This window comes from Rhinoraja longicauda, chromosome 17 (assembly GCF_053455715.1).
Source record: "Rhinoraja longicauda isolate Sanriku21f chromosome 17, sRhiLon1.1, whole genome shotgun sequence".
In the NCBI taxonomy this organism is placed as follows: domain Eukaryota; kingdom Metazoa; phylum Chordata; class Chondrichthyes; order Rajiformes; family Arhynchobatidae; genus Rhinoraja; species Rhinoraja longicauda.
In genome coordinates this window covers 13621318-13643174 of record NC_135969.1, presented here as the reverse complement: position 1 = coordinate 13643174, position 21857 = coordinate 13621318, and the positions used below count along the sequence as shown (strand labels likewise).

Genomic DNA, 21857 nt, shown 5'->3' with positions numbered 1-21857 from the left:
GCAATAATATTTTAAAAAGTGGAGATTAAATGATAATACATAACAGGCCAAGGAAAATATGGGCAACTAGAGAAGAAAATCTGAGACCAGACAAACTGTAAAATAAAAAATGCAGAATTATTCAAAACTATTAATCTCAACTTCGAGTCCAGAAGGCTGCAATGTGCCTATTTGGAAGATGTGACATACAAGTTAATTAGAACAGTTAGGACCCTGAGGACAGAGAAATTGGAGTAAGTTGCACAGGGAATTAAACTGACTGTTCGTCATAAGCTCAATGTAAGGTTTATCTTCTGAATGATGCACTCTGTAATGTAATCAGTCTGTGCTTGATTTACCCAACTAAGAGGGAACCAAATCAAGGGTGGCAAACAGAATGTACTCAACAGAAAGGCATTAATTGGTTGCATTTGGTAAGGCCCCAAATGGCATATAGGGAGGGTTTGTATTTCCTACGTGTGTGGGAAGATGCTATGGGAAGAGAAGGGAATCAAGTGGGTGTTCATTCTAGGGGGAGGGGAATCAGGGTGGCCCTTTAAGATTAAACAATACAAAGGATAGAGCAATTAGCTTTTTTTTGTGTGCTTTATTTTGTGGCATCGCAGAGATAAATAGCGGATGATGATGATCCACTTGTGCGCAAGCGAGAGACCTAATAGAAAATAAATAAAACTGCAGATGCTGAAATCAAACAAAACAAATTCTGGAAGAACTTAGCAGTTAAGTTGTATGTATGGAAAGAGACACAAATTAACATTTCAGGTCATACACCCTTTAACAAACTGATGAAGGAAAGACAGACACAAAATGCTGGAAGAATTCAGCAGGTCAGGCAGCATCTCTGGAGAAAAGGAATAGGTGACGTTTTGCATCAAGACCTTTCTTCAGATTGTGAGCAGAACCTTCTTCAGTCTGTGAGATCAGTCTGAACTAGGGTCTCAACCCAAAACATCACCTATTCCTTTTCTCCAGAGTTGCTGCCTGACCTGCTGAGTTACTCCAGCATTTTGTGTCTATCTTCAGTGTAAACCAGCATCTGCAGTTCCTTCCAACACATGACGAAGGAAATAATCTGTCTTGGAAGGGAGGGAGAAGGGATGACAGCACGAATGTGGGAAATAGATTGGGCAAAGTCGAGGAGCTGTTGTCAATGGTGGAGATGCATTCATGGTTGAAGATAAAGGAATATTAGAACATTGATGTGGAAGGTTACATCTTCAGAACTGATGTGGTAGACATAAACTAGAAGGATGGAATACTTATGAATAGCAGTTGCAGTGTTGAAGCTGTGGATCTATTGTGGATGATGGTTACAAGCCTTGCCCTGGGAAATTGAATAAAGATCAAAGAGGGGAAAAGTCAAAGACAGATTAAAAGGTGAAAGGAGGGTGAAAATCCACAGCAAGATGACAGATGAAAAAGTGATCGATGCAGTTTGCTCACAAAATCCTTGGTCCCAATCTTTCTCTAGAAAGTAATTCTTTCGATTTGCAACGCATATGTTGCTCCAAATGTGGTCTCCTTTGCGCTCATCAAATGAACACTCGGTGACTGCTTTCTGGAACACATCTGTTCAGTTTTCAAGTGTGACCCATGAGTTTTTCATTACCATTCACTTCAATTCTCATCCCAATTCCTTCTCTGATGTGTTTCCGACACTGTGGTTGAAACTGGAATAGCACTTCACCTTCCAACCTGGCACAAAGCAGCCATCTCTACTCAAGTTGTGGTGATTGCATTGTTTCCATTTACACATCCTCCAGACCAATCATTTCCTCATTGCTCCCTTTACCAACCCCCATTTCCTTGGAATGTCATCCATTTCTTTTGTCATTTAATATCTCCTGCATTCCACACCATCACCATGCCAAGGCTCCCTCTCCAGTTTCCTTTTCACCTTTTCCCTAGTGTTTTCCTTTTTACAGCTACTGACTGATTGCAGCATTTTGATCCAGAGTTTGAAGAGAGCTAATCAACTAACTTAGTTGCAGGTACTATCGTAATGTTTAAGAAACATTTAGACAGGTATCTGGATAGGATAGGTTTAGAGGGATATGGGCCTGACTAGTGCAGGTGGGATATGTTGGTCAGTTTGGGCAAGTTGGGCCGATGGGCCTGTTTCCATGCTGTATGTCTCTATGACTAAGAGTATTCAGGCTTATGTCCTCTATATGTGCATCAGGGATATGTGCATCAGGGATGTATAGCAAAGACTATACTGCCGTTTCCCAGGACAACGCAAGAGGCCAATGAACATTAACTGTTCAAATCAACCTCCATATGAAGCAGACACAGACACACACACTCGTACAAACACACACACTCACAAGAGACAAAATAGGTTTCATCTCAATATTATTCATCAGGATGAAACCACGGCCTTTGCATTAGGTGGAGGATTCAAAGGACATTTGCTCGTCTGTAATTGAACACACAGTTGAGAACATCTGACATTCCCGCACAAAAACGATTAAGAGTTTTATGAAAGACTGTGCATATTTTAACATGAATATATATTAACAGAACTGGAGGTTCTCATCATTTTCTTCAGGCATAAGTTTTTTTTAAGAAAGTTGCACTGGAGAACCAAAGAGGGAACATTATGCTCCATCTATGTTGCAACAGGTCTATGCTCATTCGACACAACACTGCAATAATTAAATGGCTTACACATTTTGCACACTATCTCAGCAAGGAATATATGCAGATTAGAGTGGAATTATTAACAATGAGGCAGAATTATATACCACAAAAACAGACCCTTTGGCCCACCTTGCCCATGCCGCCTAATTCAGTAATCTGGGCTAGTTCCATTTCATATCATATCATATCATATATATACAGCCGGAAACAGGCCTTTTCGGCCCTCCAAGTCCGTGCCGCCCAGTGATCCCCGTACATTAACACTATCCTACACCCACTAGGGACAATTTTTACATTTACCCAGCCAATTAACCTACAAACCTGTACGTCTTTGGAATTTGCCTGCAATTGGCTCATATCCCTCTAAAACCCTTTCAATCCAACTACCCTTTTCCTATCTGACTTCCCGTCATCAGAAAATGCATATTCTTTCTCCTTACTCGTCTCCCCTACCTCCCTCCCCAAAACACATGCGTGTGCCCACACCCGTCATAAAAAACAGCCTTCATTAGCTGGCATATTTTACTGATTGCAGCAGGAGCAAAGATCGATTTGAAGCCCCTCCATGCATTAGGGCATTGTCTGCGGTCCTTTTTCCGGTCCTTCCTTCCAGAGTTCCCTGCACATCTAATTCCGAGAACGTCATGGTGGGGTGAATGATGGAGGTCAACCAGCTGACATATGCAATAACAATCAAGCCACTGAAATTGATCCTATACACCAGGATACGGTGACAGGAGGCCACTGAAGGTAGGACTCCACAGGAAGAGAACGAGCCTTGTGTTCACTTCCCCGGGCAGATTAAAGAAGAGGAGGCACATGCAACCAAATGGTTCTTTGATGCTAAATTTTAATCTGTTTACTAATGCTTTTTAGTTTCTGCTCTTCATCAAGCCTCATCATTTAAAACTGCAGATGGATACAACCAGAGGACAATTTAGCAAAACCTCCAATGCATCTCTTCCCACCACACTGCTACCTCCCACTGATAGCATAAATCTGGTTAACAGATTGGGGTTCAATTTCCACGCTCTAAAACTGCCTTTAATCAGGAGCAAACAGAAAAACAAAGTGACAAGGAGCGGTTAAGACCGTGCTAATTCAACAGATGCCTTTGTTTACAACACGTACCGTGGAATCATTTAATATCCTATCTGAAAACCTTTAAAGGTGTAAATTAAACCTACGCATTCTTATTTCATGCTCCCAAAAGTAAATATGTCGCAATTCTACTGAGCCTTTGCATTAAAAACTACAGATTGTTAGATAAATAGCCGAAGCCAACGGATTTAAAGTAGTCATGAAGTTGATCCCGCTGTTTCTCTTATGTTTCTTTCCACCCCGCCCCCCCCTTAATTTCTCGCCCCCATGCTGACCCCAGTGTCATTTACTCGCCTTTCTGGCTTTGACTGAAATCTAAGCCGACATGTGCTGCCGAAGCAGAGGTTTTCAGTCATGTTACAAGGACCCAATTTTAATAATGTGACCTTGTTACAGAGTTGAGAAGTCTCCTGCAATTAAGGCACACTACTCACGAACTAGTAATAACACAAATATTCCCTCTGGTCCAAGTTTAAGACTACGGGGCACCGTGCTGTAGCAACATCAATTGTCACAGGTGCTGGCTCCAGTTCAAATTTCCTTTGCTCAGTCACACTTGTTTATTTTTCAACACTTCACTAAAATTCACAGTAAGACCAACAAATTCGGAATTTCATTTTTTTGTTTTTTATAAACAAAATGGGAGGCCATTTGGCCTACCCAGTTCCTACTGGTTCTTCTGTTTATTTCCATGTAGCTAATTCCTTCTCACATGCTCATTACTGGATGAGAGAGAAAATCCACAGTCACATGAAGTTCATATACATAAAACGCCACACATACAGTACTAGTGGTCAAGATTAACCAGGTGACTGAAGTTGTGCAACAGCAACAGAATCTCATGTGCCATACCATATCTAAAATGAAACTTCTGAAGCCCCAAGTATTCCTGGAAGTGAACTAAATAGAAGGTGACGCTATGCAGTTCAGAAGCACAAGACCAGCATTGTAAATAAATTAGACAGAGTGCCAATTTATCCAACCACCTAACATTAGGACTGAATCCAGACTGTAAATTATAAATTCAGGATCATTTTAAACCAAATCGCTCAAAAAACCTTGACATTTTGGATATCTTATCTTCATTCTACATTCTTCAATTTATACGCAAAATTTCCGTGGGTTAGAGAGAATCTGGAGCTCACTGCCAAGGAGTGTGGTTAAATCACGTTGCATTTATGAGCGGAGACATCATGTATACATGGCATTGATGCAGTGAAGTGATGTCGAGGAATGAGTGTATATGGAAAGCAGGTAGAACATGAGATGGCTCCTTGGGAGTCCCAACACTGGCAGTGAGCTGCAGCCTCAACAGCTTTTTTCTAGGCTACGAATTCTCCACCACATTTACTTCAGAGTAAAACCACAAAATTGTGAATCTGCCATCCTGACACATCCCAATAAGTTTGCTTCACAACAACATGAAAACACTGAACTGCATAAATGATGGCAAGTTAGAAGACTGATGATGAAATTTGGGATGACTGGAGCTTAGGAAAGTTAGGGGCAGCTCAGTGGTACAGCAGTAGGATTGCTGACTTGCAGTACCAGAGGCCCGGGCTCGATCCTGACCATATGTGCTGTTCGTACGGAGTTTGTAGATTCTCCCTGTGACCGTGTGGGTTTTCACTGGGTGCTCCAGTTTCCTCCCATTCTCCAAAGACATACAGGTTTGTAAGTTAATTGGCTTCGATAAAATTGTCCCTAGTGTGTAGGATAGTGTTAGCGTACAGGGTGATCGCTGGTCGACGCCAACTCGGTGGGCTGAAGGGCCTGTTTCCGCGCTGCATTCCTAAAGTCTAAAGTTTAAGATGAAACAGTTTTCATTACCTGCTTTGGAACTGTTATGAACTAACCCTTATTCTGAAGGGTTAACAATTACTGTTGTAAAATGGAGGCTTACTGTGTGGGGTAACAGATAACACAGCATGTTTACCTTGTGACAATCACTCAAATTTACTAAGTGTATTGCTTATTTTGCAGTGGTTATACATTTGCCCAAGCCTATGGAGTGAACTCGTTCAGCAAAGAGCAGATTAATGGAAATTAAATAAATTAACCATTTAAAATTCAACACCATAATACAATTCAATTAGTTGTAATCAGAAAGCTACTTTTCTTTAAATGATGACAACAGGATTGATGTATATATGACCGTTAATTATTAACGGTCATGATAAAAAAGGCAATTATTGCTGTTTATCTCTATTGGCAGACATCACACTGACAGTGGAAGCTGCCATAACAGTCACACATGGCTTAATTGAAATTTCTTGTGAAAAAGCAGTAGAGTCTGAATATCGAGCAAGCAGACTCGGACGTGCTTGATTCAACACAGTCACTGCCACGAGGGGAAAGTCATGAATGTAACATATAGGGTTCACTGGCAATATGACCAGGGAAAGGAAATCCTTGACAGAACAAGAAGCAAGGAAGCTATCGGTTTTATTATAGCGTCAGCACCTTTGCTTCCTCACCGGATGGTGTCTTTGCAAAGTTTCATTGACATTAGCTATTCTTCCTTCACATGTGAACCTACCTAGAGAGGATTGGCAGTGTACTTTACAGTGGGAGCATCACAGTCAATGTTGCTGTGCCCTTTGACGTTTGAGCATAATTTCTAGTTGGACTCTGGAAAAGGAATGGAAACTCCACCCAATTTCCCCTTTCCTTCCTAAACCAGGGAATCTAGGCCCTAGTCCTCGTTTGTTTTGAGCGGATGCAGCAATCTGAAATAAAAACCAGAGTCCTGAGAAATCATATCACGACTTCTGGGGAATAAAAGACACGGCATGCGAGAGTAACTCAGCCTCTCTGAAGAACACGGACAGGTGACATTTGGGGTCGGGTCTCCTCTGGTGATGCTATGTGGAGGCATCTTTCTGTGACGACATTTTGTGGATGGCTCGCTTGTAATCATGTATAGTCTTCCCGCTGACTGGCTAGCACGCAACAAAAGCTTTCCACTGTACCTCGGCACTCGTGACAATAAACTAAACTAAAACAACAGCAAGGGTGTTTACAGAGTACTACGAGTACAATGTTTACATATCTGTTGTGCTGCTGCAAGTAGGAATTTCATTGTCCCTGTTCAGGACCTATGACAAAAAAAAACACTGCACTCCAGCATTTCCTTGAGTGCAGGAGTGAACAGGGTAATTTTCCACAAGGTAAGGAACTCTGAATTTCTTTTCTGCTTCAACAGGGATAATCACAGTCTTCAATATGCAAGAAGTATTCAGATACACTGAGTTTTAACGGTAAACAATGGCATTCCTGTTGGGGACGGAAAACTGGGAGCAGAGTCAATGGATCCACAGTCAATTTTTTTTTTTACACGGTCAGTGTTCTCTGACGTCAAAGGTTACGGGGTGAATGGAATTGAGAGGGAAAAATGGATCAGCCGTGATCGAATGGCGGAGCAGACTCAATGGGTTGAATGGCCTAATTCTGCTCCTATGTCTTATGATCTCCGCCTCATGCATTTATTTCCCTTAGGCTAAGATTATCAATCAGTAGCCCTTCAGCCATTTTCCGTATGGGGAATGAAGTTTGACGCTGCCTATTGTGGGAACTATATTCCAGCATCAGGGACTTCAGTACCACACTGTAACCTACAATTAAATTCTAAATCTCCAGGAACCAAGTCATTTCAGGCCAATAAATTCCCCAACCAAATCAGGTTTGCCATTTGCCTTTAATTCCTCTAGTGTGTACTAACAGTTCTACATAAGGTCATAAATGATGGGAGCAGAATTAGGCCATTCAATCATGGCTGATCTATCTCTCCCTCCGAGAATCTATCTATCTCTGCCTTAAAAATATCCATTAACTTGGCCTCCGCAGCCTTCTGTGACAAAGAATTCCACAGATTCAACACCTTCTGACGAAAGAAGTTCTTCCTCATCTTCTTAAAGGAACATCCTTGAATTCTGAGGCTATGGCCTCTGGTCCTCCCACATTCCCCCAATTCTTTGCTAATTTTCATTTCAAAGTCCATCACAACCTGGTATGCATCAATGCCCACTTATCAACCGTTCTGGTATAATAACAATGCATGTAAATGATTACATCAAAATATCCAGAGAGTGCAAACAGCAGTAACTGGTCAGGCCAGACGGCAGTCAAGGTTACCGCAGTGAATTGCTGCGACAGGTGAGGTTTAAGTTCAAGCTTTTACTGAAGATTTAAAGGCAATTCTTAATGCCAACAGGCTGGGGATGAACATTCTAAATAAGCTTGATCTGCTAGAGGAAATAAACCTGCCAAGAAAACAGCAGAGTTTGTTGGAAAGCTTGCATACAACAATAAATAATGGTACCAAGTTAAAACAAAGAAAAGCGTGTTGCTAGATGAGAGTTGTGCAAACAGATCAGGATTCTAATTCAGCTTTTCAAAGTAAAATACGAAAGCTTCTGGAAATCTAAAACACCAATGCTGAAAATTGACAGGGTGCTTGGCAGCATCTCCAAGAGTTAGAAGTAGAATTTAACATTGCAAGGTGATGGGTCTTTCTCAGAACTCCAACCACAAAATATCAGACTAAAACATGTCTGAAGAAGGGTCTCGACCTGAAACGTCACCCATTCCTTCTTTCTTGAGATGCCGCCTGACCTGCTGAGTTACTCCAGCATTTTGTGAAATAAATACCTTCGATTTGTACCAGCATCTGCAGTTATTTTCTTAGACTAAAACATTAGATCTGTCAAAATATTAAATTCTGAATAACTCTGTGGGTCAGGCAGCATCTGTGGAGGGAATTGATTGACTATGCTTTGGCAGCCTCGCCAACGGTCTGTCTGTCTGTCTTTTCGTCTTTTTTGGTATTTTTAGTTTTAAAAGTATGTGTTAAAGTTCTCTTTTTTGTTTTATGTGGGGGGTGGGGGACAGGGTCAGGGGAAACTTTTTTCAATCTCTTACCTTGCCGGAGATGCGATTGTTTTCCGGATCGTATCTCCGGTCACTCTGCGGCCTAACATCATGGAGCTGGCGGCCTTGCTCGAGACCGACTTTGAGCCTCACCACGAGGCCATGCACTTACCGTCGGAACCTGCCATCCCTTGCCTGCTATCGACGCTCCAACCATGGCTTGCGGATTTCAACATCGAGGAGCTCGCAGTCTCGGGTAGAGACTGATGGGAAGCTCCAAAGTCACACGAGATTCGACCAGCCCCCACCCGGGGTCCGATCGCCCGGCACAGGGAGCTGACATCCCCCCCGATGCGGGAGGGCCCAACCGCCGGCTACGGAAACCAAGATCATCCCATCAACGGAAGGCTCGAGGCGGGAGAACAAAGAAGGGAAGAGATTTAACTTTTTTCCGCCTTCCATTACAGTGAGGAATGTGGAGGAGTCACTGTGGTGGATGTTTATGTTAAAATGTATTTTGTGTGTTTCGTTGCTTTTTATTGGTATGACTGTATGGGAAATCAAATTCCTCGTGTGTTTTCACCCAGAAAGTTGTGAATCTGTGGAATTCTCTGCCACAGAAGGTAGTGGAGGCCAATTCACACGATACAAGGCCTTCTATGCCCGCACCTCCAGACTCAGGAACAGCTTCATCCCAAGGGCCATAGCTGCTATGAACCGGTCCTGCTGAGCCGGATGGCCACAACGCATAGATCAACTTGCACTTTACCCTGTCCAAAACTGTTACAACTGTTCGTTTCGTTGGGTCGCTGCTGTCTAAATTACCTAAATTATTGCATCGTATGGGAGGCGCATTCCCAATCTCGTTGTACCCCTGGGTACAATGACAATAAAGATATATTGTATTGTATTGTATTGTATTCAAGGGAGAGTCAGATATAGCTCTTCGGGCTAACAGGATCAAGGATCATGGGGAGAAAGCAGGAACAGTGTATTGATTTTAGATGATTAGCCATGATCATATTGAATGGCAGTGCTGGCTTAAAGGGCTGAATGGCCTCCTCCTGCACCTATTTTCTGTGTTTCTATGTTTCTATACTGGGCTAATAAAGTATGACTATGATTATTATGATTATGATGTTTCAGGTTAGGACCCTTCTTGAGTCCTGAACCGAAACGTCGCCTATCCATTCCCTCCACAGATGCTGCCTGACCAACTGATTTACTCCAACATTGTGTTTTGCTGAATTGCAGCACCTGCAGCTCCTTGAGTCTCCAAGTTAGCTGCAGATGCTATCTGGCTTGCTCAGTATTTCTAGCATTTTCTGTTTTATTCCAAATCTAGCTTTCTTAATACACAGCATTACTTGTTGAACTTCAAGTCTGCCATGTAATCGTTCATTTCATATTGCTCACTTCATTTATTTCACTACCTAGAACTGCAAAATGCAAACAATTCACAATTGCAAACACTGCAAAATGTTACTGTGTAATTTCCATGCAAAAATTGAGAATATATTTTCAGAAACTATTGCACTTCGGAAAGGAAACGGTAATGGGCAAAGATGACTTTAGCAGAGTGCATCCGCTAAATTCACCCACCATTGAATACTTGCCCTAACCTCAGTGCGCAGTGTGACGGCAGGTTCAGCTAGTTCAGATAGTGGGCTGGTTCCACATTGAGTCAAGTTCCCTTACATGTGTCCCTCGTACGAGCAGAAACAAATGAAGCAGAGTTCCATTATGGACATATGCCAAGGAGGAATGAGGGAAAACATAATAACATTATCCAAACAAGATGAGGAAAACAGCTTGTACAGCATGGAAGTAGTTCACGCATTGTCATGATCAGGCCATTTTGGCACTCTAGCTGCTTGGTGAAGTCTACTTACCAACAATGTCAGATCCACATTGAATTACTCAGCTGAAGCAGTAAAATAGATGAGCAGAGGAATCATACATCATTCAGCCATTGTGCCAGTGCCAGACCTTTGAAAGAGCTATCCAAATCATTTTGCATCCTACCCACTCTTTTCCTAAAGAAATGACATTTTAAACATACAAATCTAATTCACAGGGATGTAGCCTCAATTGGAATTATGTGTACAAATTGCTTAAGCTGCATTTTCCCTGGCGCAAAGGGGGCCAAGGGGTAACCTGAAAGAAGTACGTGAGATAATGAAAGGAATAGTCTGAAGAAGAGTCTCGAACTGAAATGTCACCTATTCCTTTTCTCCAGAGATGCTTCCTGACCCGCTGAGTTACCTCAGCATTTTGTGTCTATCTATAGATAGGATAAATGGCTAAAAGCTTTATCCCTTGGCAGGGTTATCAAAAATAGGTCATAGGTTTAAGGTGAGTTTTAAAGGAGATCTGAGGGGCAAGTTATTTTTTAGTATCAGGAATTGATATCAGGAATATGCTGCCAGATGAAGTGAATACAATTTCTCATTTAGGAAGCATTTAGACAGACACTTAAATAGGTGATACAGTCTCCAGTTGCAGACAGGTGGGATTGGTGTAGATGGGTAAAATGATCAGCATGGACTTGGTGTGCTGAAAGACCATTTCTGTACCATAAAATTCTATGGGACATTCTAAAATCATCAGAGGTTCTGCAGATTGTGCTGTTGTATCACTTGACTTTGCTTGCATTCTAGACCATCGTAATTCAGCATGAAATAAAAGTCCCTTCATTTCTAGTCTGGAAATTTTGCAGTCTCAGTGCTCCAGGTAAATCCCACTTAAATAAGTTTCAATTACCAAGAAAAAGAGGCTTTTGACCTCTGGAATGAATTCAGAGCAAATCCACAAGACTAATGAATGGGTTAGGATGGCTGGGGTTACATCACTGGATCTAGTAACATTAATTCAAAACCTACAAGAGCATCTGGGGATCGAAAAGAAATTAAATAAGTTGGAATAAAAAGCTTTGATAAGTATTGATGATCAGAAAACTATTGAATTGTTGCAAAAACTCATTCAATTCACCGAGGAGCTTTCAGGAAGGGAATCTGCTGCCTTTCCTCTCTGGCTCACGCCAGACTCCAGGGTAATGTGGTCGACTAAACGACCTTCTGGAACAGCCTGGCAAACCACTCGTTGAGGCTGAGAATGGAACCGTAAATAAAATTTGACGGAGATGCCTACAATCTAAGAAGATTCATTATTTGGCCAGACACCACACAATTCTTATTTGGAATCACCGATGTGTGAAATACTTTCCTAAATTAAAAGAGGAGCTGAAAGCTCTCTCCACCAGAACCCTTAGGAAACAGAAGACAGAAAAGGCAGCAGATGCCAGAATCCAGACCGAAAACAAGGTAATGGAAGAACTCAGTTAGTCTAGCAACATCTGTGGAGTCAAAAGGTGTAAGTTGACATTTTGGGTCAAGAAGCCAAATCAGGACTGCGGGGGAACATAAAAGATTGCCAATGTGTAGAAGAATGAAGGGGATGGGATAGAAGTTTACTTTGCTGGACTACATCCTGCACTGCACCCTTCATCACATACCTGTACACTGTGCACGGTTCAATTGTAATCATGTATAGTCTTTCCAATGACGCACGCAAAAAAAAGCTTTTCACTTTACCTTGATACATATGACAATAAACTAAACTAAGGTGGTAGGCGAGGGTATGATGAGCAGATGGAACCAGGTGCGGAAGGGGATGAAAAGATTGAATAAAAGAAGAAAGCTAGGGGACGGCTTTTGTGGGAGGAGAGCACCGTGCATTACCTGATTGGAAAATTCAATGAACATTGGGTTGTAAACTATCCAAGCAGAATCAGAGATGTTGTTCTTTCCAATTTGAGTTCAGCCTCTGTAGAAATGTAGAAGGCTGAAGACATGCAGGTTGGTTGGGGGTGGTAAAGAGTTAAAAGGACATGAAACCAGAAGTTGCAGAGCACAGTGCTCCACAGAACGGTCACCTAGTCTATACGTGGTTTCACTGATGTGCAGAAGGCCACATTTTGAGCACCAAATACAGTAGATCATGTTGGAAGTGCAGGTGAACCGTTACCGCACTTGGAATGACTCAGATATCTGGATGGTGGCAAGGGAGAAGGTAAAGGGACAAGCGTTATACCTCCCACAGTTGCAACCTCTCCCAATAGCTTAAGCCCACAAACCCATGTAACGTTCTGGTGAATCTCTCCTGCGCCCTTTCCAACTTAGTGACATCCTTCATGTAGCTGGGAACCCTGACCTGCACACAGTAATCCAGATGTGGGCTCACCAACAAGAGAAAGAAAGAAAGCCGACAAAGGGACAGGCTAAAGCTGTGAAGTGCATGGCTCAGTCAGAAACCTGTAGCAAAGAGGAGAATGCTGAAAATGGCCAGCAGATGAGGCACTGTCTGCAGCAGGGGAAAAACTGAGTTAATTTTGCAGATAACCATGCAGCAGAACTGGCTTGATCTGATATACAGGAAAAGGGAGTTTGCTGAAGTTGGTGAATTTAATATTGACCCCTGAGGCTGCAGTGTCTAGACGGATATATTCCCCAAACCAACATCAGGTTGAGGAACAGTACCTTATCTTCTGTCCAAGTGCACTGTAGCCTTTAGAACGCAATGTCACATTTAGCAATTTCAGTGGCACTGGTATCTCTTGTTGCTCAGAATACATTCCCAAGCACGTGCTAATCAGATCAGTGCAACAAAAGGGACAACGCATTCTAGAGATGCATCACAGACAACTCTGCTGTACCAGGAATCTGTTGCAAATCTCTGCCTTACACACTTCTGCATATTGTTGTAAACCTCTGCTCTCCACTGGCATTTTCTCGCCAAGTGTTTATGCAAGAAGGCTAATTGTGAGGGTTGGTGTGGGTTATAGTTGCAACAATGGACGAGAGGTAATGAAGTCAGCACTATTAATGCATCAGTCCTAATTCCTAACACAGTTCTTTAAACAAAATGCTACTATATATTAATCCACAGGAAATATTTACACGTAACCTGCGATTTAAGTCGAATATTTTTGAAAATCAAAATAGTGCTGATTTAAGAAAATACAATATTTAAAAAAAGAACAGCATTAATGTGATGCACTGATAGTGTACCCGATTTAGTCAGATATATAGGAGGTAGACACAAAATGCTGGAGTAACTCAGCGGGTCAGGCAGTATCTCGGGAGAGAAGGAATGGGTGACGTTTCGGGTCGAGACCCTTCTTCAAATATATAATAGCTTACTTGAAAATAACCTAAATATACACACACACAAACTGGTCACTAATTTAAACCTCCTTTAAGCAATAAATGTCTCTTGTATTGATTTGATTTAAAAGACAAAACAATTGATAAATGATTTGGGCCAATCAAGCTCCACTGGTGAATTTAAAAATGCCATGGTAACAGTTCTCAAATTTCCTTTGTATTCCACTCTAGAGTGCTTAAGTATTCTGCAAACTGAAGACAACCCACAATAGCAATGCAAGTTTAGATAACTCCTGCAAATACAATGAGTTTCCTGTGGGTAATAAATGTATTGCATTATTTGCAGGACTTTACTAACTGCAAGGTATTGGGAAGGACACTTTACCCCAATCACTGGGCAAGGACATTACTTTGACAAAACTTCCCTCTTCTAAACATTGACTCTCTTTTCTGCAGAGGCATTGGATAATATACCCTTTGAGCAATCAGTGATATTGTTTTCCCCTGGTTCAATTAAGATCAGGGGCCATTTTTGTGAAGCCATTCCCACAATTGAACGCGACTCAAACATTTGACATTATCAAACCATTATTATTGAGAGAACTTCTGCACTGATCGTTGGGTAGAATCTGTCGTTTGCGGCCGGCTCAGGACCTCCGGCCCGGCCAGAGCTGGCAGATTCGTTCCCATAGCCGACATCCAAAGCCGATTTTGCGGGCTAGTATCTCGGTCCATCAGCGGCCCAGTTCTGGTACTGTTGTACTCCTCTCGGAGGTTGTGACCTCTGCTGGTCTGGCAAAATGGATCATTCAGAAAGGCTCAGGAATCAAGGGTGCCAGAAAATCGGTGGTGGACTTGTACCTATTTTTTTTTTTTTTTTCATATTTCAGATACAGCGCGGAAACAGGCCTTTTCGGCCCACCAAGTCCGCGCCGCCCAGCGATCCCCGCACATTAACACTACCCTACACACACTCGGGACAATTTTTACATTTACCCAGTCAAATTAACCTACATACCTGTACGTCTTTGGAGTGTGGGAGGAAACCGAAGATCTCGGAGAAAACCCACGCAGGTCACGGGGAGAACGTACAAACTCCTTACAGTACAGTACCCGTAGTCAGGATCGAACCTGAGTCTCCAGCGCTGCATTCGCTGTAAAGCTTCAACTCTACCGTTGCGCCACCGTGCCGCCTGTACCTATTCTCTGGATATTTGGTCCAGGAAAACAATAATCACCAACCTGATGAGATACAGGTTTACCAGACCAAATTTAAAGTATGTTACTTTGGAAAAGGGATAAACATAAATCTTCCAACATTTCGATATTTAAACAAATGAAGGGAGTGCCTATCTGCCCTGTCATATGCAAATACCTCTTATGAATCTACCAGTATTCAGCTTTTACAGGATTACATAAAATAATTGAGGCAACTGACATGCCTCAGGGACAGAGGTGAGTCTGAAAGCAAAGACATCATAGGAAAGATAAATATATGCAAGCAGTGAGATACCATAGAAGTTGATCCTGTCAAATTTTTCTCAGGGATTTTTCATATTTCTATAAAAAGGACATATCCAATCCAATTAATTACCACCCAGTCTCCTCTCAAACATCAAAATATTTGTAAAATATCACCATGCAAAGAAGAAACATTTTATTTTCATAATATCTGGTAAAAACAACCTTTATGGTCCAGCTTTTTACCCCAAGGTGGAAGCTATCTTCTACATAGCAGCAATATAGGCCAATTCAGTGGCAGTTGATTTTCAAGCAGATTAGCAAGGAATTGGTGTCAGACAGTGGCCAGAGCAGATAAGGCCAATAAATGTCCTTCCCTGATGCACATTGTGTCTTTAGGATAAGCTGATTGCAACCATCTACTTTTTTCCATCCTTTAATCTACGAGATTAACCGTTTATCTTCTGTACTCAAAGGATCAATGCTTAAGTCAAAAGCAGCATTGGCAAAGAGCTACCAGTGGTTTATTTTTCTCCCCTTTCGGCACAAAATTGTGCTGGACCAAGGAAGCTTTAGGAAGGCATAAACATTAAAACCAAAATTTTCCAACATAAACAGCCTTGCAAAATGTTGAGCCAATAACTTAAGTTAAGCAATGACAAATGAACAATTACATTTTCCGAAAACCAATGACACGTTCCTTAATAACCATTCAGATCTTGCTTCAGGCATGCAAGAGACCATGTTTTTATCTTTAAATATATATTTTATTGATTTGTGCAGGGTTCTTTTGTTGTTAATCTAATCAGAAACAAGAGCATTGCCAGTAAATGTAATAACGTGATTCTTACTTGAAATGTAGGTCCTTAAAAGTAAAGTGGGTCTCGACAATGCCTGTAGTTTTGACTCTTGTTCGCAATACATCTTGCTGGGTGGGGATGTAATCAGATCTTGCTATCCTTTCAAGGTCATTCAGATAGCTGTAGGAGAAATGCCACATGTTTAAGTTAATTATCCAGCGATCATAAGGCAGCAGATAATAAAAAAAACACCCTATGTTTCAGAATAGGCTAATGCAAATACAAGACATTAAACAACATGATGTGTCACATGGAAGCTCCAAATGACACCACTGAAGAATTGGTGGGTGGAAGAAGAGCAAATCTTCATAAGGGAAACAAAAAACACAGTGCAAGTTGTTCTCTTCGCATGACTGTAAGAAAACCCACTCACTCTCGTCTGACAATTCCAGTGCCAGTTTCTCCAACATTGGAGGCCAGAAAGGATCTTGACCTCAACCCATTGCTCAAGGAAGTGACAAAGGCAGAGAGTCTCAGGAAAAGTCTGTCATCTAAATTTTCTATTACCTTCTACAAGTGTTGCTTCTCAAATATCCCTTTACATAGCTGTCCATTGGGTTGGTGAAGTAAGCGTGTGAAACAGCATTAGCACATAGTGGAAGAGTGTCCATTCTCTTAACTGTGACATCCAGGACAGTAAGAAAAAGTTTGAGCAAAGATGTGCATGTGTGTCTGTACGAGTGCATATGCGAGCATGCATCCGTATACAACGACATTTGAGATATAATTGGGGCTATTGCAGCCAAAATTAGCCGAGTTAAATCCAATTCTTAAAAAGGAAAACAAATCCAGCTAATTCCCACCCACTCAGCCCATATTTCAAGGACAGTGATGAAATGTGTCATCGACGGTGCTATGAAGCTGCACTTAACTGCTCAATGACCAGTGCAGACTTGCAAGGACTAGTCAGCTCGCAACATCATTGTAGTCTTGGTCTAAACATGTACCAAGCAACTGAGCAAGAGTTGTCTAATTAACCTAAGTATTCATGAAGATCGTGGCCGTTATTGACACTACACCCAAATTATTGTGTACAATTAGAATACAAGAGCAGGGAAGCTATTTAGATCACAACTGAAGTACTGTATGCAGTAGTACAGCAGAGGAAAAAGCTCTTCGGCCCACAATGTCCATGCCGAACAAAATAGTTGCCAGTCGTCTCCAGAATGGTCAGCTTAAAATCACCTTTTTGAGGAAGTTTGTCATTTTTTAAGCCAGCTACAATAATCCCTGTATTATTAAAATGACTTTACTTCAATACTAAATGGGCTGTGAAACGCTTTAAGATATTTAGTTTAGAGATACAGCACGGAAACAGGCCCTTTGGCCCACCGGGTCCGTGCCGACCAGCAATCCCTGCACATTAACACTATCCTACACCCACTAGGGACAATTTTTACATTTACGAAGCCAATTAACCTACAAACCTGTACGTCTTTGGAGTGTGGGAGGAAACCGAAGATCTCGGAGAAAATCCACGCAGGTCACGGGGAGAACGTACAAACTCCGTACAGACAGCACCTGTAGTCAGAATCGAACCCCGGTCTCCGGGGTCTGTGAAAGGTGCTATAGTAGTGTAAAAATCTCGCATCAGGACCAAGTGCAGTTAAACAGAAATACAAGGTGCTTCCATCATGCATCCTTTAATTGTGTCACTTGTTTTACATTCTGGAGCACCTCTCCCTATATATTTCAATGGTACATAACTTCACAATCGTTTCCTCGTCATTACTCTTAATATAAGCTCCCCAGCACTATTTCCAGGAGTATGAGAATTATTCCCAGTTCACTTGCTGCCAGGAGCAAGTTTAGCATCCAGCATTAAATTGCAAAGAGTTGGCCCCACTTAGTACAGTGGCTATTCACCTCAAGAGAATAGCAAGCATATACTAGAATCTAATCAGTGTTGTACTGTTGGTTGACACACCAATGCAGTAATCTGCAGTGACATTGTGTGCTGCAAAGCTGGCAGGGCTTTGAAACTAATAAAAATGAACTGCAGATGCTTCTTTATACCAAAAAAAGGAGAAAATGCTGGAGTAACTCAGCAGGTCAGGCAGCATCTCTGGAGAAAATGGATAGGTAACTTTTCAGGGTTGGGACCCTTCTTTGGACTATTCTTTTTCTCCAGAGATGCTGCCTAACCCGTCGAGTTACTCCAGCATTTGATGTCTATCCAGGGTTTTGAAACTGCTCAGTAAACAGGGAAATCAGAGCAGATTCCTGCTAAACAGTAGCAAAATTCAAGCCCTTTCAAGGTGAGTAATTAGACCATGAAGCCAGACTGCAGTTGGGTTGTGGAAGATCTCTTCCCACTCCTCTTCAAGGTGCACACCATGGTGGAGTGGACCCCAGCCCCTAAGCCACAGGCTCCCTGACGAGTCAACAATTTCTTAAACAAATAATCACACTCACTTTCGCACAGGACACCCAGTCAGCTCTGAGACACCACCTCCTAGTCTCGCCCCTCCCTCCCCCGCAAAAAATATAATAGGTCTCAGCACAGAGCTGACTGCTGCCGGAGCCCCATCACGGTTCACTGACTGAAAAAGGAATCTCGCGGGACAGATTTCACTGATTGGGGAGTTCCGGATAGCGTACATTTACTGCAAACTGTTGGGGCACTGTGCCAGTACAAAGGCTGTCCGGTTCCTACTGCTTTCATTCTGCTTCCACACCCAGCTTCACAACAGCTATATGTGCTGAAGAAAGTGCTTTTTACAAATTTGGAAGATGCCAAGTAAATCGAGGACCGACGATTGTAGGTGAAGGCGATCTCACTGTTTTCATTGCTCATTGTATAAAATATATATCACATTCAGGATTGCCTGACAGGCACGAGGTGTACTGATGTCTCTCACGAGAATAGCACTAACTGGGACTCTGGGTTCATTAAGATTAACAGGCCTCCCTCGCAGTGCACGACTGACCTCATCGTGGAGACTGGGCTACGTGCAGTTCCTCTTGCCTCAGACGGAGCTGTAGCTTCATCACCATAGAAACGCCCAGAATGGGAAGAGAGAAATAAAACAAATCTGCACTAGCCAACTATTAACCAAATCACTGACTTTGTTGCCTATTTCTCATCCTGTCGTTTAGATGAAATACGCTTTCTTCATCAAAATTGGCCAGAAACTATTTGGAGCATTTTAACAAGTTTTGGAACTGCGTATGATGAAGTATTTAATCATTCAGTCCAACAATTTTTAAAGAGATGCATCTTGTTTATATTCATACAGAAATAGGCAGCTAATTGTAAATGCAAAACATTCAAATTACATTGAAAAAACATAATAAACATTGTGTCTAATCTGATATGTGGATCCATGTTTCTTTAAGACTGATTTTTTGCCACAGGCAAGGGCCATGTTTACATGTTCCTCATGCAGTGGTGGTGATGAGAGACCCAGAACTACTACTGGTGCTGCTGAAGTTACTCCTACAGTTCTTGTGAGGCACAGCTTTCGGCCAGCCATACATTTTCCATCAGAATGGTGTGCGTTGGAGTAGCTTAACTGGATAATTGCAGTTAATAGGCAATAGACAATAGGTGCAGGAGTAGGCCATTCGGCCCTTCGAGCCAGCACCACCATTCAATGTGATCATGGCTGATCATTCTCAATCAGTACCCCGTTCCTGCCTTCTCCCCATACCCCCTGACTCCGCTATCCTTAAGAGCTCTACCTAGTTCTCTCTTCAATGCAACGTTGTGCCACTGCACACAATGGGAGGAACTGAATGTTTGGGATGACTGAGAGGATGCCATTGAAGTGAGCCGCTTTGTACAAGATGATGTCAAGCTTCAATAGTTGCTGGAGCTGCACTCATCTTGACAAGTGGAGAGTATTCCATCTTGTTCCTGACTGGTGCCTTGTAGATATACTTTAGACATTAGAGATACAGGCCCTCTGACCCACCAAGTCCGCGCCGACCAGTTATCAACCCGTGCACTAGCACGATCCTGCACACTGCGGACAACTTACAAATGTATCCAAACCAATCAACCTACAAACCTGTACTTCTTTGGTGTGTGGGAGGAAACTGGAGCACCAAGGGAAAGCCCACTCAGACTCAAGGGGAATTGTCAAACTCCGCACAGACAGCACCTGTAATCAGGATCGAACACGGTTCCCTAGCGCTCTAAGGCAGCAACTCTACCGTTGCACCACTGCCACCCATGGTAGATAGGCTTTAGGAATGTCAGGAGGCAAGAGTTACATACTGTATGATATACAGCCTCTACCTGTCTCTCGTGGGCATGCATTTATATGGCTAGTACAGTTGAATTTCTGATCAATGGTGAGCCGCAGAATATTGAGGGTAGGGGATTTGAAGGTAATGCCATTTAATAAAGGGTAGGTGGTTGCAGCTTACACTGCTCCATTATTCCCATCTAAATATAACTACACATCGACACATTAAATATTGGTTACTTCAATCTCCATTCCATTGGTCATACCGTCATCGTATCCAGTTATCTACTTCTATCTGGTCTGCACTTGCAGAATTTTTAATATTGTACACAAAGAGCAGTATCCCAAAACTATCTTTGGGGATTGCATTGAGCACCTTATCCAAGGGAAACAAACATTCATCATAACACGCAACTGATCTCCCGGTGGCCCAGCACTTTAACTCCCCCTCCCATTCCCAGTCTGACCTCTCTGTCATGGGCCTCCTCCAGTGCCATAGTGAGGCCCGCCGGAAATTGGAGGAGCAGCACCTCATATTTCGCCTGGGCAGTTTGCGGCCCGGTGGTATGAACGTCGACTTCTCCAACTTCAGATAGCTCCTCTGTCCCTCCCTTCCCCTCCTCCTTCCCAGATCTCCCTCTATCTTCCTGTCTCCACCTACATCCTTCCTTTGTCCCACCCCCGACATCAGTCTGAAGAAGGGTCTCGACCCGAAACGTCACCCATTCCTTCTCTCCCGAGATGCTGCCTGACCTGCTGAGTTACTCCAGCATTTTGTGAATTCATCATAACTCTCTCCTTTGTCCCAATTTTGCATCTCTGCTGCCATTTTCCATTCCATTTGCTTTCATGTTTAAAGCACATTTATTACGAAGTCCATTCAAAGTATTTTAAATACAGAAACCACGTTTTATAGTACATTATCAATATCTCGCAAAAAAACAAGTTTAACAAACACAGTTTGCTTCTAACAAATCTGTGCTTGCTAAATCCTTTTTTTTGGTCAGTACCTCTTCCTTTTATGAATCTGGTCAAATTATCAGTAACCTATTGTGAAGTGGGAGTATGCAGCTAGAATTCCTAACTTTGCTTCATTGGCAACATAGGATGCATTCCATCTTTCCTTCAAGTCCTGACATGCTTTTATGCATCTTTTCGCAAGGTGTTTGGCGATGCATCCCAGAACTGGCATAAAAATGCATCCTTTGGCCTTGTACATATTCAGCCAAGCCCTGAAGTCCTTTCATTGCCTCCACACGATGTCACTGTCCCGTGGTATGAACAGATACCATTTCAGCCTCCAAATTGAGCCTTAATTGAAGAACATCATGGCCATCACAAGAAGATGCCTCCCGATTACTGGACAGAATGAGGAGGTTACCAATGGATCTTTCTGGCTGAAAGTTTGACCTGTTCAATCAATGCCGCTGTTTGTCAACCACATCAACATCCAGCCAGAGGCCAAAAGTGTAAGAAGTATAGATGACCACAAATCGTTTAACTTCTTATAACAATTGTTTAACTTCTTATTACAAATTCATGCAGAGCAAGTGATAAGCCTCTGC

At 42.3% G+C, this 21857-nt stretch overlaps 1 protein-coding gene across 1 annotated transcript in view; it reads right to left on the bottom strand.

The window, feature by feature from the left end:
* LOC144601770 (guanine nucleotide-binding protein G(i) subunit alpha-2) overlaps positions 1–21857 on the bottom strand; it is a 207272-nt gene that overhangs the window by 27503 nt on the left and 157912 nt on the right. The window contains exon 5 of the mRNA XM_078414165.1: positions 16091–16219. Coding sequence (XP_078270291.1) covers positions 16091–16219 — 129 coding nt within the window. The remainder of the gene's footprint in view (positions 1–16090; positions 16220–21857) is intronic.